This window comes from Gracilinanus agilis, chromosome 2 (assembly GCF_016433145.1).
Source record: "Gracilinanus agilis isolate LMUSP501 chromosome 2, AgileGrace, whole genome shotgun sequence".
Classification (NCBI taxonomy): domain Eukaryota; kingdom Metazoa; phylum Chordata; class Mammalia; order Didelphimorphia; family Didelphidae; genus Gracilinanus; species Gracilinanus agilis.
Genome location: NC_058131.1, coordinates 380,660,707 through 380,688,122, shown reverse-complemented (window position 1 = coordinate 380,688,122; position 27,416 = coordinate 380,660,707). Strand labels below are relative to the sequence as shown.

General features: G+C 39.6%; 1 protein-coding gene across 1 annotated transcript in view; it reads left to right on the top strand.

Annotated features, from left to right (window-relative positions):
- Window positions 1–12,015: 12,015 nt before the first annotated feature.
- Window positions 12,016–27,416, top strand: part of ADRA1B (adrenoceptor alpha 1B) — a 37,617-nt gene continuing 22,216 nt past the window's right edge. The window contains exon 1 of the mRNA XM_044664461.1: window positions 12,016–12,964. Within this exon, the coding sequence (XP_044520396.1) occupies window positions 12,016–12,964 (949 nt within the window). The remainder of the gene's footprint in view (window positions 12,965–27,416) is intronic.

Below are 27,416 nucleotides of genomic sequence, written 5' to 3'. Positions count from 1 at the left end.
CTGCAGGAGAGGAAACATATAAGAAAAGCAACTGCTTGAACGCATGGGTCGGGGTGGACTTGATTGGGGATGTGGACTCGAAACTACCACACCAATGCAACCACCAACAATCTGGAAATTGGTCTTGATCAAGGACACATGACAAAACCAGTGGAAATGTGCGTCGGCCATGGGTGGGGGGAGTGCGGGGGGTGAAGGGGAAAGTAGGAGCATGAAACATGTAACCATGTTAAAAAATGATTATTAATAAATGTTTAAAAAAAAGTTTGCCCATCATTGATCTAGAGCATTTTTTCACATAGTTAATAATGTTTTGAAGAGACATGTTTTAATATGGTCACAATGTAATTATCTGTTCAATATCAGCCCGTTAAAAAAAAAGCAGTGGTTATATTTGTGATCAATGCACTTCAGAATTATACCCATGCAAAGTCAATCAGTCAATAAACATTTATTAAATATCTCTGTGTGCCAGGCACTGTAATAAGTGCTAGTGATAAAAAAAGGGAAAAGACACTCTGTCCTCAAGTTGCTTACAATCCAATAGTGGAGACAGCATTGGAAACAAATATACACAAAGCAAACTATATAGAGAATAAATAGGAAATAATTAGGAGAGAGCTGGGTCTAGAGTGTATGCTTATGATCTTAGCTACCAGTGAAATTGAGGCTGGACAATTCCTTGATCTCAGGAGTTCTGAGCTGTGGTCTTCTGCCCTAAGTTAAGTATAAAAATAATGAGCCCCCAGGAGTTGGAGCTCCCCTTGGGTGAAGAAGAGCAAACAAGCCCAGATCAGAAACAGAGCAGGTCAAAGCTGCTATACAGATCAGCGTGTGATCAAGTCCATAAATCACCCCTGGATCTCTATGTTGGTTAAGATTTTTAAAATAAAAAAATTCTGATAAAATAAAGTTGATTTCTGAGCAAAGGGATAATAAGGCATGCTTAAACTTTCATAAGTCACATAATTATGCAGGCAAAGGCACACGTCCTGCTTTACCAGAACAAGTTGCTACCCTTTGCTCACCAGGGTTTCCTGTATTGACTTTGGTGGTACTGACCCACCCAGGCCTGTCAGAAAGGCTACTGAAAGCAAAATTGAAAAACTAACACCATTTCACAGACTGCAAAAACCATCTTTCTCTTGATTTTCGCACTATAAAGAGATCCCAGATGTTCCTCGACATCTGATTTTAATTCAATCTCTTGAGGTTTTGTCAATTTGATCTTCACCAGAATACTGCAAAGGACTAAAAATGGGGTCAATTTCCCACTTACCAGGGTCTGGACTCAAGGAATCTGTTCTCATCAAAGAAATGGCATGTCAAAATTACTGGAAAGAAAAGAAAGTTCAACTAAAATCACTTTCTTCTGGGTCTTTGGAAGCTCCAAGAAATCACTCATTCCCAGAAAGTTTTCTCAACCCTAAAAGCAAAATTGACCAAATGAAAGGTTGTCCCTAGGTCTTCCTACATGGAGAGCAGAGTGAAGGAGTACCTATTCTTTCACTGAACATCAGAACTAAAATGAATCTTAAAGACCTACAAGGAACAGCAGAAGGAGTATTGGTTCCAAATTCAAAAGACTTGGGTTCAGTCCTGTCTCCAATGTTTACTAGCTGTCTGACCTTGAACAAGTCATTAACCTCCACTTACCAAAGTTTTGTCATCTATAAAATAAGGAGACTAGGTTAAATGGCCTCTGGGTTCCTTTCCAGCTCTAGATCTATGATTTTGTGAATTTTGTCCAACCTTCTCATTTTATAAATAAGAAAAATGAAGCCAAGAGAGGGAAAGTCTCTTGCCTAAGGCATCTGAAATACTCAAATGGATTTATAAGTTCATTAGTGTGGATATTCCTTCTAATGATGCAAACTGCAATCTATCCCATCTTGGAATAAGTCTTCCCTTCTTGTCCTTTTCTTATCCATTTCTCTCATTTGTCACAAAGAGTCCATCCAAGGTGCAAAGGTTCTTCCTCATATTCTACTACGATTCTTCATCGTGCAAAGAAATGACTGTGGCAAAGACATTGGTCAAATGAGCTGGCCAGCACAACACCAGCTACAGAAAATTCTACTATATTAGACAGGCTTCAGATATAGTCCTGAACATAAATGGTGTCTGCTTTCTGAGGACCATTTAGCTAAGTGCAGAGGGGATCAACACCAATAGGCCAAGGTCACACAACTAGTTGATGTCAGAATTGGATCTCAATTCTTATAGTCTAGGTCTCTTTCTATACCATCATAATTTCATACAAGGCTAACTGATTCCCACACCAGTTTGAGTGAAAGGCAATATCATTCAAAAGATTGAACACTAAATAGAAGATAGGGATTACTGGAAACCCAACTCAAGTTCCATCTCTTACTTATGAATATCTCCAGTAACCCTCACTGATATAGATCTCCTATATATCACTTGTCATCTATATTAATCATTCTAGTACTGGTACACATATTTTTTAAATTCTGTTACGAAATCTTTTAGCAGCACTTTTGTGATGGCAAAATAATTGGAAACTAAGCAGGTATTTTTAAATTAAAAAATAACAAAGTGTGGTAGAGTAATGTCAAGAAATACTATTATGCTACAAGAAGTAACAAATTTAAAGAATTTGGAGAAACACAGAAAGATTTATATGAACTGATATAGAGGAAAGTAAGCAGAAATAGTAGAGAAGTATAAGCAGTGACTATAATAAAATAAATTAAAACAATGCCTCCCAAAGGCTGCAAAACTCAGAATAATTGGAATAAGCAATTTTGGTCTTATAGAATAGATAATGAAATATGTCCCCCAACCCCTTTTTGTAGAAACTTAGAAGACCATAGGAGCAAAATGTTGCTTATACTTCTGTACATGTTCATTTTGTCAGCTGGTTTGGCTTAACTTTTTCTTTGTTGCAATGATTTAATCTGAGAGAGATAGAATTTTAGCAGAAAATAACTGAGATGCAACAAAGAGGCAAAAAAACCCTTTTTTAAACCTTGTTATGATCTGTATAAATCTGTTTTTTTTCCTAAGCTAATAAAAAAAGACCCTGGTCCACTAAAGAAATGACTGATAGTATAAATGGTAAACTGACATGTAAAGTCACTCAAGCAAAAAGTAAGGTCTTTATATTTTAAGGTATTTGAGAGCCAGATCAGAAATTGTGCTGATTACATCAATCCTTGAAATACTATAGGCCTCCTTGGTGAGTCCCATTGTCAGTTGAGAGATTGGCCAAGAAATCCACATGGCAAAAGCCAAACGGATAAGAATACGTACTGTGGACTTCTGGCCAAGACAGCTATGTAAATGGAGGCAGACTGCCCAGTTCCCACATATCTACTCCAGCAAAAATCTGAAATTTACACCAGACTTTCTAAAAACATAGAAATCCAATAAGAAACTACAGCAAGTGACTTCTCCTGCCCCAAAACTGCACAAAAAGTTAACCAGAAGCCAATAGACAATAAGGAAAGGGAGAAAAAAGTAAAGCCAGGACCAGAGCAACCAGTGCCAGTACAGGCAAACAAGTCTATAATCTCCAACAAGATCAGAAACATATAGCCTACAGGGTTCTCTCTCTAAAGGAAGCAAAAGTGGAAGGTTTTCCTGAGAAAGCTCCAGGGAGGTCAGAAAGTACCAGAATGGGAATCTTGGAAGCCCAGAGAAGTAGCAGAGACTAGTATGGGTTTGGCAACTATGCTCAGACAGTGCTTAGCTCTAACATTCTCTCCTGAGATACCACAAAAGGTCCTGAAAGCCCAGCCCTTAGAACCAAAAATCTAGGGGGTTCAACCCAGGATAGAGAGATCAGCAAAGGGATCCAGGTGATCCCATGTGAAAATAAGCAAAAACAAAAACCTCACCCAAAAATATAGCCATAGAGAGTGCCATGTCCTGTCAAAGAGATGAGTAGAAAAGCAGGGACTGGCTAGTGTGTGTGTATGTGTGTGTGTGTGTATATGTGTATATATATATATATGTATATATAAACAGTAGAGTAGTATGTGTGTATATTGCAGACTGAGAGAGTCCTAAGAATGGAGAGAATAATTCTATAACAACTGCAAGCATAGACTCAAAAGAAAAAAGTAGATTTTCCATAAGTACTATGTGAATGACTAGAAGAAATGAAGCAAGAGTGTTTTTTTAATGAAATTAAAGAATTCATATTGCCGAGATTATGACATGTAGCTAAAAGGATAGACGAATTGACAACTAATTTATGAAATGAGAGCATGAAGTCCAGTTCTTTGGGTACTAACTGGGAAAGATCACAATTGACAGCAGGAAATGGGGCAGCAATCATACTACATTAAGACACAGACAGTACAAAGATAAGCAGTGAAGGGGGTATAGAGGCAGACGGTGTGGGGACCAGGGAATGGTTTAATGAAGGAAGGCAAGTAGCATGGGAAAGAGAATAGGGAGGGGAAGAGAAAGAGAATAGCATTTACATAACCATGGATGAGAATTGGGAGCACTCAGTAGCATGGATCCAACACAGATAGAAGAGTGCTCAGGAGGCAGTAGTTTGAAGTCTCATTTTATAGGGCCTTTTTTTTTTTTTTAAAGAAACAGACTAACTCCTTTCCGAGCCACCTTAGAATTAGTTCATTAACACAGCCACATCATCTCAAAATTATCAGCACCTTTTAATATTCTGCTGGTATGAAACTGTGAAGATCTGGAATTTGTCTGAAATGTACCTATCAGAACCCTGACTGCGACACCTAACTGGTTTCTGCTGGTTTAGTACATATTACCAAAATCTGAATTTTGGTTACTATATGACACAACTTGTTAATTATGAATTCTGTTTCATGGAACTTTTGACTTATTTGTACATGACTTCCAGATTCCCCTTTGCAATCTTATTTCCTATTATTGCCTCCTTTATATTGACTACTTATAAACTTACTATGCTGACTAGAAGAACCTGGGTTGTTATGGGGATCAGAACAAGATTCACTTTTAACACAATGGCTCATTAGCTTAGTCCATCAGGAAAGGGATGGAGAGAGGGAGTGTTAGACTTAACAGCAGCATTGAGATAGACATGGACATAGACATAGATGCATCAATAGATGTCTTGTAAAAGCACTGCAATGACCTGAGCTCAAAATTGAAAGGTAGAGAAGAATGAGCAAAAAGATATCCCTAGATGCTCTTTCCTGCTAATAGCCCATTGTTTAAACACCAATATTCTCTCAGTGGTACGATATATAACTATAAAATCAAGGAATATAATCTAAGAAAAATCAATGTTACCTAAAAGACAATGGAAAAATACATCCTGCCTAGGTTTGGTATAGCATATTAATTATGGTAACTTTTAGCTAAATGACATAAAAGATACCATCAAAGCCTCATGTGAGCACATAAAGAATGCTCTAAACCAGTGATGGGCAAACTTTTTAAAGTGGGGGCCAAAGGAAAGGAAATGCTCATCTGTCAGTTTGTTTCTAAGACAACTCTTTCAAAGTTTCATTGTATTGTATCCTACTCGTATTCGTCAGATTAGGAATAATGTTGTGCTGCTGGCTAGAACATTTCAGGGTCCCCCCCCCTGCATCTGGCCCATGGACCATAGTTTGCCCATCACTGCTCTAAGCATATGGTAAAAGAGAGAGATAAAAGAAAGTATAATAACACTGTTATCAACCAATCAACAAACATTTATCAAATATTCCTTATGAATAGTTAGTTCATGGAAAGGAATGGACAAGTATAGTACAGAATGAGACATGAAAGGATTTTGATTTATGAAGAGGACCCATTTTGATTCAATTCAATAAAGCCTTAAAGGGCAGCTAGGATGAAAGAGCTGCCAGGAAGGGCATCTCTTCCCTGACTCCCTTACCCCCAAATCACCCAGACCTCATGCATTACAGTGGGAGCTCCTTGAGAACAAGAATTGTCTCACTTTTTCTATTGCTATTCCCTGGTACTTAGCACAGTGTTAGAACATAGGAAGTGCTTAATAAATTGTTTTTATTCATTCATTCATTCATTCAACAAGAATTTATTACACACCTACTATGCTCAAGGAGAGATGGGTAGAGCATATAAATATATATACATATGTAAATATATAAATATTTACATTGTAGTACAAATATTTGCAAATATACAAAACCATTAGCATATGTACATTGCATATAAATATATGTGTATATACAGAGTATTAATATGTTATCTATAAAGGCATACATGTACAAACATGTAAGAACCAATATGTCTATGTGTGTGTTATATCATTGTGTGCCTACATGACTATATGTACACAAACATGTGTAAATACATTACATGCACATATGTATACAAAGCTATCAATATATCTCATATATTAGTTAGTTGTTATCCTTTGTACTCAGAGGATCAAAATACCATCGCAATGTTGGCATCATTGCAGGCACTCATAACCCATGTGAATATTTAGGATGAAGCTGTGTATATGTAGAATATATGTATGTATGTGTTTATATGAACATGTATAAGTAAGACAATCCTTATTCTTAAGCATCTCACACTTTTATTGGGGGAGACTTATATAGCTGCAGGGCAAATGATAATGCCTAGGGGGGTTTTAGGCAGGTCTGGTAGAAATGCCCAATGATCCTGCCTGGCTATTGCATAAGATCTGGGTGGGTTGTGTATACGTGTATGTGTGTGTGTGTGTGTGTGTGCGCGCATATGTCATTTGTATATATACAAAGACAAAATATGTGCCTCAAAAAACTTACATTCTCTTTGTGAGTGAAAAAATAAATCAGTGTCCTTAGAAGGGAGAAGAGAAGCACTAGGCAACAGAAATGAGAAGGGACTGAGGTCCAGGCCTAATGTAAAGACTGTGCAAAAGCTCAGAAGTTAAGGCTTCAAGGAACAGGTCCAGTTTGCCAGGAATGTAGAGTTCCTAAAGGGGCAGTTGGTATTTGATGTGTCTGAGAAAGTAGGCTAGAGATAGATCGTAGAAGGAATAGCAACCTGAATGAGATCACAGATCCATCAAAGATCAAAATGTTGAATATAGAGGCAAAAAGATGCTTTGGGAAAAGAGCTGAATTTGGAATATAGAGGACCTGAATTTAAATCCCTTTTCTGCTATATTCCATCTGCATGATTTTGGGCAAGACCCATTCTCTGGGACAGTTTCTTCTTGATAAAATATAAGGGGACAGGAATACATTAGGTAATCTCTAAAGTCCCTTCAGCTCTAAATCTATGGTCCTATCAAAGGCAAAGATAATGTCTTCTTATTTTGTATGACTAGAGCACCTAGCAAGTGTCAGGCATAGGCACAGTAGGTGTTCAATAGTTATTTGTTGTCTAAGAGAACAAGCAATAAGGTAAAGAATGGGGGAGTGGGGAATGAAGATTGAATGGTGAAAGCTTTCCCTATGGGGTCCTAAAGGCTCATCACAGAACTAGCCTAAGGGTTGGGGGAGACAGTTTAAAAGACTGGAATTTAGGGGGCAGCTGAGTAGCTCAGTGGATTGAGAGTCAGGCCTAGAGACAGGAGGTCCTAGGTTCAAAGCCTGCCTCAGACACTTCCCAGCTGTGTGACCCTGGGCAAGTCACTTGACCCCCATTGCCCACCCTTACCACTCTTCCACCTATAAGCCAACACAGAAGTTAAGGGTTTAAAAAAAAAAAAACAAAACAAACAAAAGACTGGAAGTTTATAATGCACTAATAAAGAGAATGAAAGACTTCCCCTCCCAATTCTTGAATGTGGAGGGAACCAGAGCTCTGTGGTATGCTCTGTCTCAAGGAATGCAGAGAAAATGGCTCCCTATGATGATAACTGAAGAAATAAATATTCAACTCAGTAGGTTAAAATTCACTCCAAGTGGTTTGTTAGGCATATGTCAGGGAACTTTGGTGTAACAAGAAATAACAATTTTAAATTCATTTATTAAAGTCCTGTTGATATGGTTATTGTCAAGGCTAACATGACTGCCTATTTTGTGGTAAGATGCTCTACCTTCATTACAATTCTTAAGGGAGATTTGTAAATGAGAGCATTTGAATTCCATAAAAATATTTCAAATTCACACTCACACAGTTAACACTTTTACATACCAGTAACTGTATTCAGAACATAGAATTGCACTTAAAATAGGAAAGTCTTAGGGGGGCAACTGGATAGCTCAGTGGATTGAGATCCAGACCTAGAGTTGGGAGGTCCTGGGTTCAAATCTGGCCTCAGACCCTTCCTAGCTGGGTGACCCTGGGCAAGTCACTTAACCCCTTTGCCTAGCTCTTACCACTCTTCTGCCTTGAAATCAATACATGGTATAGAAGGTAAGGGGTTTAAAAAAATAAAAATAAAATAAGAAAGTATTATCCTTTATTAAGAAAGCATATAAAGATCTCTGATTCTTGGATTCACTAACTATTCTCCTCTATGGCTGTGGTGTAGAACTCTGCTTAATGAATTGGGGTTTTTGCATTTCAAAAAGTATGACTATTATTTTAAAAGGGTCTAGGGACTAGATCCATGATTTCATAAATACAGGGATTTTCCCAGTGAGAAAACTCCCTTCATTAATGCAGGTCGGCACTTTTCTACAATTAATAGTCTTACAGTTGCCTAGAGTACTGAGAGTATGAGACCTGCCAGGGTCACAAAACTGGTATGTAGCATCAGTGACACTGGAACCCATTTCTTCCTGGCTTAGAAGCTGGCACTGGATTCACTATGCTGTATTGCATCTTGGAGGATCACAAAGCAAAATTCAGGCTAACAGAGGTAAAGAATGGTTTAAAACAAGCAAGGGGGCAGATCAGAATAAGAACATGGACCACAGTTTTTTGGCCCTCAATTTCCTCTCCTATTAGATGAAAGTCTTGGACAAGATGTTCCCAAGTGTTCCTTCAAACTTTAACATTCCACAAACATCTATAACTCTAGTTATTCCACCCTCAGATTCATTGCTTCTGTCTCTTTTAAATGGTCCATCTTCTGGACTACTTACTCTAGGAATTCTTGCCTTCCTGCTGCACAACTAGCTTTCTTTTTTCTTCTTTCTGCAAGCAATGACAAGTCTATCAGAATCAATCTTTCTAAGCTTTAAAGACATGTGTGAAAGTGAGTGACCTCAGACACTAAAGACTAGCCAATGACAGTATATAGGAACCATGTGCTAAATGCAAGGTTTTTGTCCAACTGAGCACAAGGAAGCTTGTGGACTATAAGTGATTACTGGTCCATTTCCCTATATCTAGGTTCTGAATAAATAAGGTTCTGAATAAATAAGAATCTACCCTTCCTTTTTTCTGTCCTAATTTCTGGAGAGGTGTCAGCATAACCAATCTTAGTCATATTTTTCAACATTTAACATCATACCTTGTCAGGAAAAGCTTCTTTATGTGAGACAATATAGTGTGGTAGAAACATAGCCAAAAAACTTAAGTTCTAGTCCTGGTTTTGCCAGTGGGACTATTGAGCTAAATGACCTTGATCAAGTCACCTGAACTGGGCCTCAGTTTCTATACTGGCCTGGGCTAGATATCTAAGGTCCCTTCTAACTGTGACATGTTATAAATGTTATTTAATCTAATTCAAATATATTGCCATGAGGACCAGTTCTGCAGGTGAAACAGAACTCACTTGTGGAGGGAACCAGATTTCCATATCAATAAGCCTCAAAGCTTTCTCTATTGGGGTAAGAGATCTGGGGCAAATCATACTGGGTGATTCTTCCTCCCCAATTTTTTTTTACTAGTGAAACTAGATGAAAAATTAATGCTAAGCTGGAAAGACCTTCATGGACTGATGCAGAGTGAAATAAGCAGAACCAGGAAAACATAGTATACAGAAACAGCAATAGTGTGGAAAGATCAGTTGTTACCAGCAATATAAATCCAGGGCAATTCTGAGAGACTTAGGATAAAGGATGTTATCCACCTCCAGAGAAAGAACTGTTGGAGTCAGAATGCAGATGAAAGCTTACAATTTTTCAACTGTCCATTTGGATTTATATTTTGGGGTTTTGGTTTTACAAGATTACTCACAAAAAATGAACAATATTGAAAAAAATTAATTTAATGAAAAAAGAAAAAATAAGAATGCTAAGGAAAGCCTTCAAACTAAAACAACTACAACAACAACAAAATAGTAACATGCAGCCTTGAGTTAGAGTTAGGTACAGGTGTGAGATAGAAGAGAGGCTATAGTGATATTGAGAATAAGAAGACTAAGGACTGAATTCACATGTAGGTGCCACAAGTATTTTTTTTTTAGCACCAGCTGTCCATTGGACAACACCAGCAATTTCTACCAAGAGAACTTAAAGCTCTTAAATCACTTGGAACCAAAGAACAGATATTTCAAAAAGCCTTCTTATTAAGGCTCTCCCTCAACTCTTTTTTACCTGTCAGAATTATTCTAGTTTAGCCTTTTCTCATCTCTAATTGTCCTGATTTACTAGTGTGAGGGTTTCTCTACCCTGAATTTTCTGACATCTGCATCATCAATGAGGAAAAAATAATCTTTGCAAGAAGCCTAGTCTTCAACTTTGATACATTAGTGTGTATGTGTATGTCGTCTTAGCCTTGTGGGTACTGCCCGACACAACCCATTTCCATCTCCTATGATTGCCATCATGTAACTGCTGTCCTCAGTTCCTATAAGTCCTTCCACTAGACATTTTGAGGGACTTCCTATAAATCTCTTGGCACTTACATTGTGTATATCAATAAATCATATGAGCTATCCACTGCTTATACTTCACTCTCATTGAATAACTAAACCCCATCCCCTCCTCATTTTCCATATACATCTGACATATATTCTTCTCAACACAAAAGTGCAATTGTTGTTTGTAATGCACTACAGAATACTCACACCTACCATGAAACTCTCTATTTGCCTTCAGGTAAGTCCCTTTAATTCTTCAGGGCTCAAAGAGATACAGCATAATATCTAAAAAATGTTAATGGAACTTTGCTTTAGGGAAAAGCTTGGTGTCCTTATCAACTCTGGCCCCTCCTAAGATTTATAAAATAGGGGTTGGATCAGACTAGAGGGGAATCAATCTCAGACAAAGGAGTGGACCTAAAGGGGTTGTAGTTCTGAGTACTGGATTTTTCTCCTTTTAGGTAGTCCGGGAAGTTTCACCTACCCTACACTCAGATGATCTAAACTTCTACTGTCACCATCCAAGTGCTTCCTACCTTCCAAAGCTCCTACCCAGTCGCCCTCCCACCTCCCCCTCAAGGTAAGAGCTCCCTCACCTGGGCTTTGGGTCCCTTAGGAGAGTGTAAGCAGGGTCCCCTGCGTGAACTTCTCTTGCTCTTTCCCCAAGTTCTCCTCTATCACCTGGAGGGTTGCGGGAGGGGGGGGGAAGGGAGGGCGGGGGCAGTAGGGTGTTTTCCAGGCCGCTTTCCCCAGTGACAAATGTTTTAATTAAGCCGGGTTAGTGTGCATGGCTGTGGTTTCAGCTGTCAGGGCCGGGGAGCGCCTTAACTGAAACTGCATTGCCCTCTAGTGCCTCGCCGTGTCAGGACAGAACGGCTCTCCCCTTCTTGATGTCACTGCCATGCAGAGCCAGCCCAGCAGCTCATTGAAGGCTGCCTGCAGACCCTCCTCGGAGCTCCACGGAGCCAGGCGCCGCCGCTGCCGCCGCCACCGCCGCCACCGCTGCTCCCTCCAGACCCGCAGAGGGCAGGGGGGAGAGAACCCGGGACGCCCCTCCCAAGCGCCAGCTCCAGTCCCTTCCCCGCCACTGCCCCCTCCCCAACCACAGCTCCTGGCTTGCCTGACGTGGACAATTAAACTTGAAGCTACCTCTTCCCTCTCTCCTCCTTTTGACAGGCTTCCGAAGATTCGGAGCAGGCAAGGAGGGACTCGCTTGCTGCCCGTCTGCTCTGGGAAATGCCTGCCGGAGAGGCGAGTGGCTCCTGCCCAGTAGTGACGGCTGAGGTGGAGGGAAAGTTTCAGGAGAGCTGAGGTACTTCGTGCGCTGCCCTTGAAGCCTAATTACCCCCTGGCTATGGAGGGTGGGCTTTAAAATGAATCCCCATCTGGATGTGAGCCACAATATATCAGCACCTGCTTATTGGGAAGAACCGAGTGGTGGAAATCTCACTGGCCCCAACCAGACGTCCAGCTATTCCACTCCTCCTGAGCTAGATATCAGGAGGGCCATTTCTGTGGGGATTGTGCTGGGTGCCTTCATCCTCTTTGCCATCGTGGGCAACATCCTGGTGATCCTCTCCGTAGCATGCAACCGTCACCTGCGGACACCCACCAACTACTTCATAGTTAACCTTGCCATTGCGGACCTGCTGCTGAGTTTCACAGTCCTGCCTTTCTCTGCTACCCTTGAAGTGCTCGGCTACTGGGTCTTAGGGAGGATATTTTGTGACATCTGGGCTGCAGTGGATGTGCTGTGCTGCACAGCATCCATCCTGAGTCTCTGTGCCATCTCTATCGATAGGTACATCGGGGTCCGCTACTCTCTCCAGTACCCAACGCTGGTCACCAGGAAAAAGGCCATCCTGGCCCTCCTCAGTGTGTGGGTGTTGTCCATGGTGATCTCCATTGGCCCTCTTCTTGGGTGGAAGGAGCCTGCGCCTAAGGATGAGAAGGAGTGTGGTGTCACTGAAGAGCCCTTTTATGCCCTCTTCTCCTCCTTGGGCTCCTTTTATATCCCGCTCACTGTTATCCTAGTGATGTATTGCCGGGTCTACATCGTGGCCAAAAGGACCACCAAGAACCTGGAAGCAGGAGTCATGAAGGAGATGTCTAACTCCAAGGAGCTGACCCTACGGATCCACTCCAAGAACTTTCATGAGGATGCTCTCAGTAGCACCAAGGTCAAGGGCCACAACCCTAGGAACTCTATAGCTGTCAAACTTTTTAAGTTCTCCAGGGAAAAGAAGGCAGCCAAGACCTTGGGCATTGTGGTCGGCATGTTTATTTTATGCTGGCTTCCGTTCTTCATTATTCTACCGCTTGGTAAGTTGGGGACCTAAAAGGCAAATGGGGAAATTTTGAGGTGGCCATGGTATAATGGAATAAGCGTTGGATTTGAATTTTCAGGCAGAGGGCCTGGGTTCAAATCCCAGCTCTGTCACTTTACTTCTGGGACTTTGGACATCACTTAGCTTCCCTGGGTCTCAGTTTCCTCCTCTGTAAAATGAAAGGTATGGTCTACATAACCCCTGAGGGCTCTTTGAGCTCTAAAGAGATGATACTATGATCTGATGATGGTGGAGGTGGTGGTAGAGGCAACCATGATGGTGCTTTATAAGCTGTTTAATGCAGTATGTTCCTTTTGAGTCTGGTTTAGTTTTCTCTGCAAGGGCTTTGCAGATGGGTAAGCTTGCTAGGAACCAGTGCAGGTGTTAGTTAAACACTCTAGTTCCTTGCCACTTGTAATAGACACAGGAAAATCGAGTCCAGTGAATGATTCACTTGGCATTCTCTGTTTAATAATTAAAAAGGATACTCAGCTCAAACATCACACAGCCATCATCTTGGTAGTAACGATGTGTTGGCTAGGACAGCGTCACTAATGCTGCATACAAAATAGTTTGTTGGTGACTGCAGAAGAGACAGTTGGGAAAGAGTGGAGAGGCAGCTCTCTTACAGGCAAAAAAAAAAAAATGCAGCTTTTCATTCAAAGGCTTCTGCCTAGAGCTGGGTTCTTCTATAGCCTTTCAGTGAATGCTTTCTCCTCATGTTACTGGTTTAGCCCTTCTGCATTGCTGAGGGGGAGGAAAGGCACTTTGTTATCAGTTCATAAGGCATTTTACAACTGTTCTCTGATGCCTTGGTCCAAAAGTCTTTTAGTTAGCTGATGACTAAAATATGAAAGGGAAGGAAGATGACTCTGAAGCCCAGAGATTCACACATTCTCAGTTTTCACCCAGAAATTTTTCCTAACTCTGAAAATTTATGGAATGCCCCAGTATCAGCTTAAACTTTTCCCTTGCTTTCAAATAGATAGTAACATCAATGGGCCTATAAGGAGGTGAGCTGTTTCACTGGCTAAAATGCCCAATTGTTTAGATTCCCTTTTGTCTGTCACTATCACAAATTGAATGGATCCAAAGGCACGCTGTGTTTCTTTTAAGGTATGCATTCCCTAGAAGCCCAAGCCCTAATGAAGAGATAATCCTGTATCAGGAGAGAGTTGTGACATACAATCCACATGGCATCTGAAACCGTTGTGCATATTCTGAATATCCTGCCTCATAGCCCTAGAGGAAGCCACATACCATGACAGGAAGCAAATGTGCATTTTACTGGGCTCTGCTATTCCCATAAGCAGAGGTAGGGGCTGTGTATGTCATGGACCACAGAAGACATTAAATTAGAGTAAAACCAGTTAATCAGAACCCAACTATTTTTTGTAGATAAGAGCATGTTACTGCATTTTGTATTTAAGAAAAATAAGCTGACAAGGAAGCAAATTGCTATCAGGTATTTAGTATAGATTTTCTTAATCTTCTTGGGTATTCCCACTGCATTATAAACAAATTATTAATGTCATGAACTAGCAATATGATTTGGAGCAATTCATTTCTATCTGGCAAGTTTCTTTAGCTATAAAATGAAAGAGTTGGACTATATCAGGGGTTCTTAACCTGGAGTCTATGCATTTGAGTTTGTTTTTTTTCCAATCTGTTACTGTATTTCAATGGAATTAGTTTCCTTTGTATTTTATTTTGTGCATTTATAAACATTATTCTGCGGAGGGTTTCCCAGCCCTGCCAGATGACTGCCAAAGGGGTCCTTGATAAAAAAAAAAGATTAAGGACTCCTAGATCAGATGATTCTCAATGGCCCTTCCATGTTCTATATCCTGGAACCAGCTTAGCCTCCTATCTGTAGTCTTGTTCAGTGAGAATTCAAATACAGAATGATGAGCCTGAAGTTTTCACACAAGGTCCCCATCAGAAAAGATAATGTTTACTACCTAGTGGTACTTAATAACAAAAGACAATTGAGTAATATTTTTAAGAAAAATTTTTGACTGTAAAGGTTGAATCCAAAAGTATTTGTCAAGTTACCATCAGTTCACTAGAAAATATCATTAATCAAAATCCCATTTTCCAAGTATTCAGGATATTTGAGAATTGACTCTGCACCATGACATAGTGAAAAGAACTCTGGATTTGAAATCAGAAGATCAGAGTTTGAATTACACGTCTATTACTTACCACCTGTATAACATGTATGAGTCACCTGACCTCAGTTAATTCATCTCTAAAGTGAAAGGGGCTAGACTAGTTTGATCTCAAAGGTCCTTTTAATCATCAGATTCTAGGACTCTAAGCTACAAGTGGTATAGAGATCCCTTACTGAATTGAACACAGAATATCAGGAATAACCCAAACCCAGATCCTCCTCTTGGTATCCCCACTGCCTACTTCCCATCCTTCTGTAACTTGTTTCCTACTTTGCCACTCACCTTCCTTCTCCTACCTTCCCTCTACCCTTTCTTATTTCATGCTTCCTTGTTGCAGCTCTAGTCTTTCTTCCTCTTCTTGGTTTATCATTTCCTTCATAATGTGGCAAATACCTTGAACATTATCAGGGACAAGAAGGTGCTGGAACTAAATAAGGGCAGGAATGTTAGTAAAGGAAATAGGTCTTTTGAAATCTAGGGGTCCTGCAATAGTAGGATACTGAAGACCACCAGTAGACATTGTCGACCTAGGGCAGAATGAAAAATGCACTGGCCTACAAATCTTGGGACTCTTGGGACTTGGGCTCTAGTCATGACTTTCCCCAACTAGGCAGATAATTGCATTTTAGCCCTTATGAGTCTCAGTTTCCTCGCCTATAATTTAATGGGGGTGAGATCCCTAAGATCCTTCCCATCCTGAAGAACCAATAATTCTAAGTAAACAAGAGCATAAAAGTTGCCAGGCTACTCTCTGGTATAAGACAATCTTCCTCTCTCAACTCCCAGTTTCACTCTTCTGCCTATCCTCCTTTCCTTCCTAAGATCTTCTCACCCCAACCCTGGCAAAAATTCTTTCTTCCCTCTCTCTCTTCTTCCTTTTCTTGGATGCCTTTCCAAAGGGCTCATTGCCCTTATATTTCAGACCCTTTGCATATGCCCAGAGGAAAGTGAGATGTACTTATCACCCTGAGGTAGTTATTTCTCATTCTTATCCCTTTTCCAGTCACTGAAAGATTCCTGACCATTCACATGGTGGTGGGATGAAGGCCTCTTGAAAGTGTGGCCTTGTGAAAAGAGTTCAAGAGCCTGGGTTCAAGTCCTGGTTCCACTACTAATTAATTCTGCTACTTTTTGCCCAAAGACCTCTCATGAGTTCCTTTGCATCTCTTCAACTCACCTTCCTTATTTGTAAAAGGAAAGGATTCATCCAAATGACTTTAGGTCCCTTTGGCTCTGAAGCCCATGAGCCATAAATTGGGGAACATTGGACCAGGAAGCCATTCTGAGTCTCAGTTTCCTCATTTGTAAAATAGAAATAATGCTATTTGCTGCACCTATTTTCACCTATATCACAGCTATTGTGAGGAAGACCCTTGAGAAGACTTTAAATGCTATAAATTGGAAGTCTTATTGGTATTGTACTGCTCCTGAGCTGAATGACCATATCTTTCTTGCTAAAAAATGCTAGGTCTTAGGGGCAACTAGGTAGCCCAGTGGATAGAGTGCTAGGCCTAGAGTCTGAAGGACCTGGGTTCAAATTTAACCGCAGATATTTCCTACCTATGTGACCCTAGGTCATTTAACCCAGATTGCCTAGCTCTTGACACTTTTCTGTCTTAGAACGTATACAAAGGCAAAAGGTAAGGGTGGGATCATTTTATTTGTTTTTGAATGCTAGTTCCTACCAGGGATAACTAACAAAGAGGGAACAGTTGAGGAGGGGAAGTGCACACTTAGGAAGTGACTTGGAATTGGACAGGATCCTTAGGTGAAGGGAGCATAGAGAAAGTCACTTTTATCCAGGAAAGTCACTTTTATCCAAATTAAACTTCTGTTGAGTCCAATGACAATGAAGCAAAGAGAGACAACTGCACTAAGCTCATAGAATCCTGAATGGGCAATATAAATTATAAATAAGCTTAGGTTTCCTTTTTCAATGAGGCCTGCAATTTCATTGTGGAGATCTCCCAGTGAGGAGATTTCCTCTACCACTGCAGATTTGTATCTTTTCTGAAACCTATAGTCTTAGATGGTTGCCTGGCACAATGAGGAATTAAGTGACTTGCCCAGGGGTCACTTAACCCCTGAGACCTGGACCCAAGTCTTCTATACTCTTAGCCCAGCCTTCTACCCATCACCCCATTCTCTCTCTCAGTCTACACAAGCTTTTCATCATATACTTTCATCAGGAAAGAAACAGGAGAAGGTAGATTTTGGCAAAATGATTTTCAGAGGGAGCAGGTGGGAGTTACTTCCAAATTCAAGACAGACTTACAGGTGCCTGGGCTCAATGAGATCTCCATATTTGTGTTTGTTATTTCTGTGAAAGAGAGAAGAGGGATTCCCCAGGGAAAAAGGGAAAACAACATACCCCACAGTAGGATTCTGCCTAGAACCCCGTTTGTTTTCTCTCTCTCCCTTGTTTTTATTTTAAGGAGCAGGAGCCAGTCTGCAGACAGGGCTCCATTTCTCTGCTCCTACTGTGTTCCACCTGTAAGACACACAGCCCCCCACTTCCTTTCTTCTCAATATTCTCCAGTGTGGCACCAAACAAAGTCAGACCAGAGAGGGGAGTGGACTCCAGAATAAGAAAAGGGCACAAAGAAACAAGGATCTCTTTATTCAGGCCCTGGAACATAGACCCAGAAAGAGAGACAGGAAATAATCCGAATATAATATAGGGGAATTTATACTGGATGGGTTGTTGGCGCGATGTCTAAGAGAATCATCAGCTGCTCAGCATTATAATTACAGCCCTGATCCTACCCACTACTGTGAATGCTTGGTCAGTGCCTGGAGAAATGGTTGTGCTATTAAGTGATGCACACTGCAGTGGGGAGCATTAGGAAGTAACCAAGCAGCCAACTGGTAGCTGGGCTTAGTGAGTTGTTTAGAAAACACTGGAATCTTGCCTCACTCCAAATCATTCTTCCCTCTTTTAAAATGCTGAAAGGCACCAGGAAGCCATTAAACAACTAACTGCCTTCCTCTCCTGAATAAATGAAGGTCAATTTCAAAGAAATAATTGTGTTCCCTATAGCTTTGGAACCAAATGGACATCCCTCACCATTGATTTTTCTAACCCTCTCATTCAAATACTGAGTTTATGAATTTCCACCTCTAGATCATGTGAAAGGAAAAAAATAATTCTCTATGCTGACAAGACCCTAGACTAGCCCTCCAGTCATATGGTTTCTAACCCACAGGATAATTAAATTTATTGGGGTTGGAGTGAGTGGCTCATGTGGAGGGTGGCCTGGGATGAGAGCAATGGGGAGAGTGTGAGGGGTGTTAATCAGGTACTTATTCATGGAGCAGGGTGATTCCCCATAATATTTTTGTCTCTTTCATCCTCTGATCCAACCATTTCTTTAACAGCAAAAGGTTCTGGGCAATCTTGAATGTTCCTATTACAAATGGACTTTGTATTCCTATTTCAGAACCTTGGCTTTCCCTCTTTAGGGGAAAAGATCTGAAAAAATCTAATGTGCCATAAAGAAATGGATGAATAAGCCATTTAATACAGATTTATTATACACAAAGCATTGTGCTAAGTGGGGAAGGGAATACAAATAGAAAATCAAGATAGTTCCTGCTCTCAAGGGGTTCACATTCCAATAGAAAGAGACAACAAATATATATAGATGATTTCATCTGCAAGTCATATGGAAAAGTCCTATTCTTAGGATAGAGAGGGTACATGTATGTTAATTAGGATATAGGGGGTATATAATATGTTCATTCAAGCTGGAAACAGGGCTGCTGGTATAGGACTCCTTCAATGGGAATTCCATCTGTTCTATTGCTCAATCTCAGGATTTCTCACATAAGTTCTCTGCACTTATTACCAATCATACATAAGCTGTGCTACAAAGGGGCACACCCCAGAAACTCACACTTAAATGAGCAACATGGGTCTACATTGTCCTTCAAGACAATAGTATTCCTCACTGGCAGCTCTAAGAACCCTTTTGGCTTGGCACTTGGGTCAAGACACTAGGAATGGTTTGTACCCACTATACAGGTTGAATAGGCACAATGTAAAACCAAAGAAATGCTGAGAGACTTGGATGAGGATATCCAATAAAGAACTGGGAAAAGAAATCAGTGATTTGTTATGCTGCCCAGAGAGCCTGTGAGCAGATTGCATCTAGTTAATTACCTGTATGGAACTGAAATCCTTCCCAGCCAAAGATCCCACATGCCAGTCTGCATGGGGAATGAAGGAATGCCTGAAAACAAAGGATTGTGAGAAGGAAAAGACACCCTTTAAGCAAGAACCATGTCTTTAAAAGGCTTGGCAAACATGCTACTTAGTGTTAAAAATCTTCCTGACTGGTATTTAATGGAACAATCATTTGGAAAAGCCAGAGGAAGAGGAAGACAAGGAGGAAGAAGAGGAGGAAATCCTATCCTTGAAGGACTTTGAAGGGAAGCACCTCTCTCAAACTGGAAACAGGGTCAACTGCTGAATCCATTGTACAAAGCATTCATAGGATCATTGATATTGAGAGGAACAAGATCTCAGAAGTTATCTAATCTAACCACTTCATTTTACAGATAAGAAAATTGAGGCCCTTACTGCCTTCGATTTTTTTTCAAAATCTCATAGATCTTAAGAGTCAGAGCCAAGATTTAAACCCAGGTTTTCTGAGTCCAAAGCCAAAACTTTTTCCATTGTACCATGCTATTTCTCTCAGAGCCAATCCCGAGGATTCTAAATGGTCATGTCATTTTTAAGCCCAAGAGCAAAACCATTCCATGCCTGGCTTCCCTAGCCTTCTTCCTAGTATATAAACTATACCTCATTGGACCCATTTCATAAGAGGAAAGACTGATACCCACTGAGTCCCATGAACATTTTATACTGGTACATGTGTGTGCCAGTTACCATTACTACTTACTTCATTATGTTCTCAATTTAATGAATCATTATTTTCAGGTTAAGCCCCACTTGTTCCACCATCAACATAGAGAAAATTGGGCAAAGAAAAATGGGGAGGTATGTTTACTTAAGAACTGCCCACAGAGCAATGAGGCTAGAGCATGAAAATTCAGCCTATTGGTATGATAACTCTTGCATCCTCTAACCACTGTTACTTCCTGCTGTTCTTTCCACCTCCTGACTCCTAGCTAGAGTTTCCCAGTCTCATTTACTGAGTACCCACAGTGCTGAGTACCCTGCAAGGTACAAAGGTATCTCTCTTGAATAAAACTCCTAAGGATGAGATGATTGGCACTATATCTACTTAACTCAGCATCCTCTGAGCTATTCCAAGACAACCTTGCCATAGCCCCTCCTTTGTTGATTGGCTACATCACCCCTAAGGGAGTAGTCTTTTCCAAGAATCATATCTTTCAATTTTATGATATTCCAGTAGTTTACACATATAGTAATATCACAGTTGATCTCCACCCACCATAAGGGAAAGGTCATTTTATCAAGGATTCACATGTGCTAAAAAGAGACAGGATAAACATTATTCAAAGAAGCAGGAGGGAGTGGTATTGGAAATTCATTGTAATACAACTTACTACAGCAGCACAGGATTTCACATAATTTGGACTATTCTAGATTTGGTTAGTGGGAAAAGTAACTGAAAATACCACAAAGGGACAAAAGCCTTGTTAGAACATTATTTCACCTTGGACACAGTCTCATATAGCTGGAGAAGAACATTATAGCAGGAGGGAAAGAACCCCTGACATTGTGCCTTCCAAAGATAGTATGAGGGTCAATTTTCAGAACATGTGACCTATTCATAATCCCTTCTCCTCTAGTTAAGGAGAATCTGCTTCAGAAAGGTCATCATGGAAATATCTCCTCATACCATGCTGGTCAATGTTGGGACGTGTAGTCAGGAAGACATGAATTCAAATTTTGTCCTCATTATATAGCTATATAACTGGACAAGTCATTTAATCTTTTTCAGCATCAGTTTCTTCATTCATAAAATAGGGATAATAATAGAACCTACCTCACATGGTTGTTGTAAGGATCAAATGTGATAACATATATATAGCACTTTTACAAAACTTAAATCACTATAGATAAAAGCAGTTCTTTTTTTTTAAACCCTTACCTTCCTTCTTGGAATCAATACTGTGTATTGGTTCCAAGGCAAAAGAGTGGTAAGGGCTAGTCAATGGAGCTTAAGTGATTTGCCCAGAGTCACACAGCTAAGAAGTGTCTGAGACCAGATTTGAATCCAGGACCTCCCATCTCTGGGCCTGGCTCTCAATCCACTGAGCCACCTAGCTGCCCCCATTTATTATTGACAAAGGCTTATGGGAGGGAAAACCTGGAGAAATCAAGTGGCTAGATTTAGCCCTGTATTTCAACTCATCCTTAAGAATTGCTTTTATTGGGGATAGCTAAATAGCTCAGTGGATTGAGAATCAGGCCCAGAGACAGAAGGTCCTGGGTTCAAATCTGGCCTCAAACATTTCCTAGCTACCTAGCCCTTACCACTTTTCTGCCTTGGAACCAATACATAGTATTGATTCTAAGACAGAAGGTAAGTTTTTTAAAAAGATAAAATAAAATTTAAAATAACAATAAAAGCTCTCTTCCTCCATGGCAGAGACAGGATCCTGCTTGCAATAAATTTAAAAGTTGCCAGATAAATGAATGAATGAATAAATATGTAAACCAAAGCCATTATAATTATTATCAAAATGTGTTATCATCTGAATCTATAATCCAGAGTTGAAAAGAGACTTTAAAATCCACCTTAGCCTCTCATTTTACCAATACAGAAACTGAGGCCCATTGAAGTTGTGTGATTTGCCCAGGGTCAAAAATGGCAGTCAGTCATCATACCCTCCCTCCTCTCACAATAACCAAAACCAAAGCCAAGTCACCAATATACCTCTCCCTACAGCATACCAGATGAACCAGAGTCAGGATGGACCTGCTTCTGAGAGGTCGCCAAGCTCTGTTCACAATGAACTGAATTCATCTTCTGGGTGGCAGCACTTCGTTACTTAAAGATCACTATCATGTGTGCCCCTTCCCAGTCCCACTGGATCTTCTCTTCCCCTCCTCAGCTCTTTCATTCAATTCTTTCATGATATCAGTTCCAAAGTCTTCACCATCCTGGATGTTCTCCTATAAATTATCTATAATTTATTAGTACCCTTTCTTAATGGTAGCACTTCAGAGTGAACACAACACTCTAGGTGTTGTTTATCCAGGTTCAGAGGACAGCTCCTTATTCCTAAAAGTTGTGTCTGTTAATGTAGCCTAAAATCTCATTTGCTGTCTTAACCAATTGTCACTTACTACCCTCTAAAACTCACAGATTATGGTGAGACAAACTGCTGTCTCTCCATGACTTCTCCATACTTTATAAAAACAATTGTTGTTTTTAACCTGAGTACAAGGCTTTACCTTTATCTCTATTAATAGTCAATTCAATGAAATGTTCTTATTAGCATTCATTTGAGGGGGAGCAGCTTTGAGGCAGGAGATCCTGGTTTCAAATCCAGCCTTAGATACTTCCTAACTGTGTGACCCTGGTCAACTCATTTAACCCCTATTGGCTAGCCCTCACCACTCTTTTGCCTTGAAACCAACATATAACATTGATTCTAACATGGAAGGTAAAGGTTTAAAAAAAAAGATTTCTTTTACCTATAACTCTGTCAACAAATATGTTTGTCCTTCTCAACTTTGTGTTATCTATAAATTTGACAAATATACATTTATGTCTTTATCAATGGCAATGGTAAAAAAAAAAAATTTAAACACTACAACACCAAGTATGTGAGTAAATAAACACACACACACACAAAAATACACACCCTTGAGGTACTCTGCCTTCAACTTTCCAAGGTGATAAGGAATAATTAATAAATACTCTTTGGGTCCAGCCATTCAATCATTTCCAAATCCATCTAATTGTTTCATCCTAGATTCCATAGGTACTACTCAACACTTAGGACAATTTCTGGCGCATAGTAGGCTCTCAATAAATGCTTGTTTCCTTCCTTTCTTCTTTCCCTCTAGCTCACATAGCTCCATTTTTTTCCATAAAACAACAAAAAATATTTTTATCAAATGCTTGCTAAAATCTAGGTAGGCCCTGACAACAGTTTTCTCTTAACCTACTGATTTAATAACCCTTTCAAAAAAGATTGGGTGAGGTATGAAAATGATCTAGAATTATATCATCCTCCTGAAGCTATATTGGCTTTCTAATATCACCACTTCCTTTTCTAGTTATTCACTAGCCATCTCCTTTAGCTTAGCAAATTCCCAGCACTTAACATAGAGCCTGGCACATAGTAGGAGTAGGCATCTAACAAATGTTTATTGGCTGATTTAATAATATGCTCTGAAATTTTTTTGAGGAATTTCAATCAGGCTCCATTTACTTCAATTTAGCAAAAATATATTAAACTCTTGCTACATTTAAGACACTATATTGAGCACCAACGATAATGGCAAAGATGAAAATCTCCCTGCCTTCAAGGAGTTTACTTTTCCTTGTTATATAGTTTGCAGGTTTCACTCTATTCCTCTTTTTGAAAAGCAAGACATTTGCCCTTCTCCAATTCTGCTGTTCTCTACTGTCTTTCAAAGTTCATTGATAGTGGTTCACCACCTACATCTGATGGTTCTTTCAGCATCTAAAAATATAGTTTATCTGGTCCTGGTGACTTGAACTCTTCTCTAAGACATTCTCTTCCAATTTTCTTACTCATCTTGGATATTAATTCCCTATTAGTCATATTTATTCAGTCCTTTCCAAGTCTCTTTGGCAGAGAAAATCAGAAGCAAAATAAGAGATACTTTCTGCTTTCTCTTTATCCTCAATTAGCTTTATTTCATCTACCCTGAACAGTGGTACTCTCTTTTCTGTGATCTTCCTCTTTTTCCATAATATACTTTTTTTTAAATGCTTCTTCATCAATTGGGGAATGGATGAACAAATTGTGGCATATAATGATGATGGAATACTATTGTTCTGTAAGGAATGATGAACAGGATGATTTCAGAAAGCTAGAAAGACCTACATGAATTGATGCAGAGTGAAATAAACAGAACCAGGAGAATATTGTACACAATAAAAGCAGTATTGTAGAATGATCAACTGTGACAGACTTATCTATTATCAGCAATACAATGATCCAGGACAGTTATGAGGGCCTTATAACAAAGAATGCTATCCACCTCCAAAGAAAGGATCGTTAGAGTCAGAACACAGATGAAAGCATATGATTTTTCAATCAATTATTTGGGTTTATGTTTGGAGGTTTTGATTTCACTTACATATTTTATCAGATTACTTGTAAAAATGAAAAATATGAAAACATATTTTGCATGATGTATAACCCAGATTGAATTGCCTGCCAGCACAGAGAGGGGGAAGGGAAGCAAGGGAGAGAGAGAAGTTCAATCACATAACTTAGGGAAATTTGTGTGGAAATTTGTGATTATATGTAATTGGAAAAAAATGCTTCTTGTTGCCAATAGCTTTCCTCACTAGCTTCAACTTATTCTGCACTTTATATCTCCTAACACTAGCCTTACCCAGCCATGACACGATTTTTTATTGTCTCTATTACCTGTCCTTGCTTCCATCTCCCACGTATCTTTTCTTAAATCTAAATCTTTTTTTTGAAGTTCCTGTGTATCTACATCAGTCTCTTTAGACAAACTCCCCTTTTTCCTCATTGAAACTATTTCTCCTTGTATCTTCTGCATTTCCTTTCTGAGAGTTTCCTCCCCCTCCCACTCCTGGACTGATATCCCCTTGTGCAATTATAGTACACAAGATGTTGCTCATCCTTCCTTAGATATCTGTTTTTCTGTCATTTATGATGTATGTCAGACTAAGTCTAGGTTTTCTTTCCTTCTCTATCACAAACTCTAGGAGGTAGTGGTCAATTACTCCCCAGATTTTCATCATTTCTACCCAGCAATCAGTTCTTCCCTGTTTGTGAAAAATAAGGCCAGAACAGAATTTTCCCAGCTCATTTCTCCATCTTATTGAGTACTGAGCACTATGCTAGGCACTAAGGTGATAAGAAGTGGAGATAAAACATGGTCCCTGCCTCAAGGAGCTTTCAGTTAAGTAGAAGGATAAGACACCAACACTAAGGTAGAAGATCACAGAGGGGACCAAACTGTTGCTCAAGTTGGATGAGATAATTGATAACAAAGCAAAGGCAGAGAGAAGGTCTCGTTCATTTTACTTCTGTTTTTCTCTGCCAAAGAGGATGATCTTTGGCCTGAAAGAATAGAATAAATGTGGTTAATAGAGAATTTTTATCCAATATAAGAAAATTATAAGAGAATATCTTAGTGATGAGTTCAAGTCATCAGGACCACATGATTGAAGTGCTTAAAGAACTAATAGGTGTAGATGAGTCATTCTCAATGAACTTTGAAAGACTGTAGAGAACAGCAGGATTGAGGAAGGGCAAATGTTTTGCTTTTCAAAGGGGTAAATAGAAAGAAACTTGAAAACTTTAGGCCAACAAATAGCTACAATACACAATATTACAGAAAAAAGCATCAGAGAGGTACATAACAAGGTACTTGGTGAAGTCTGAAGAATGAATGTCAACTGGGATCAGGGAAGACTTCTTGAAAGAAATGACATTTTTGTTGGGTTTTTAAGGATAAGCAGAAATTTAACAGGCTGGGGAGAGAATTAAAAAAGCATTCCAGATACAAGGAATAATATGAGCAAGTTCTCAAAGAGGTGGGAGCACAGATCTCTTCAGAGGCAAGTAATTCAGTCTGACTGGATCATAAAAAATATGTAGAGGAGTGATAAAACTGAAAAGATCAGGTTGACTAAATTTTGATAGCCTTCAATTCCAAGCAGAAGAATTTGAACTTTACTTAGGAACAGGGAGCCACTTGAGATTCTTGAGGGGAATAATTTTACACATTTACACATAAGAAAGAACATTCTGTAAGATGAATGAAAGATGGATTAGAAGGGGGAAAGAATGAAATTGGAAAAACCTGTAAAAAAAGAATTATTATAATAGTACAGGTGAGTTTTCATGAGGAAATAGAGAAGGAGGGGTGAACACTAAAGAAGTTTTTGAGGTGGGATTGAAGTGATTTGGTAACTAATTGGATTTGAGAAATGAGAGAAAGAGGAATCACAGATAAGTCCCAAAGCTATGTGACACCAACATAAGTAATGAAATCACAAGGAGAAGCAAGTTTGGGGAGAAATAAAATGAGATTGGTTTAGAATACACTAAGCTTGAAGTGTCAAAAGAACTTCTAGGTAGATGTGTTTGGGAGCCAGATCTGAGATATAGAGACCAGAACACTGGATTTTAAATCAGTGGATCAAGGTTTAAATCCCAGTTCTGCTACTTACTGCCTGGGCGACCACAGGAAAAGTCACTTAACTACTATGGAACTCAGTTTCCAATTTATGAAATGACAGGCTCAGATAATATGATCTGTAAGTTCCCCTCCAGCTCTAAGTTTGAGGATCCTATATCCTATAGGCCACTCAAATAGAAAATGGGAGCTACTAAACCCTAAAAAAGGTTCCCTACCTCTATCATCTTGGCTATGTAGATATGAAGCTCATAAAAGAAGGTAGGACTAGCAATTCAAATTGGTAATAATGTAATATTTACAGCTATGTGGCACAGTGAACAGTTCCAAGCCTGGAATCAGAAAGACTTATGAGTTCAAAGACCCCCTGAGTTCTAATCTGGCCTCAGATAATTAATGGCTGTGTAACCCTAGACAAATCACTTAATCCTGCTTGCCTCAATTTCCTTATCTGTAAAATAAGCTGGAGAAATAACTGGCAAACCACTTCAGTATCTTGCCAAGAAAACCCCAAATGAGGTCACAAAGAGTCAGACAAACAACAATAAAAATATTCACATATTTGCAATGAGATTACCAAGACAGAAGAGGAGAGAAAAGAAGAGAGGAAAAAGTCAAAGCCAAACCTTTAGAAAATATCCACTTTAAGGGTTTAGGACAAGGACAAGGAGATAAAGAAAGCAAGAAAAGAAAAAGGAAAATCAGGAAGAGTGTGATGTCTTTGAGCTAAAGAAGGAGATAATATCTAGTAGAAGATAGTTCATAGTGACAAAAGCCACAAAGGAGTCAAGGCGGATGAGAACTGAAAAAAATTACCACTGGATTTGACAATTTGGAGGTGACCTTTCAGAGAGAAGGATAGAAGTTTAATCACTTTCTTGGATTAGATGGTGCAGACACCAGATTACAGGAAATGAGAAGAGAACTAGTAGTCAAGAAGCTGAGGCATCAGA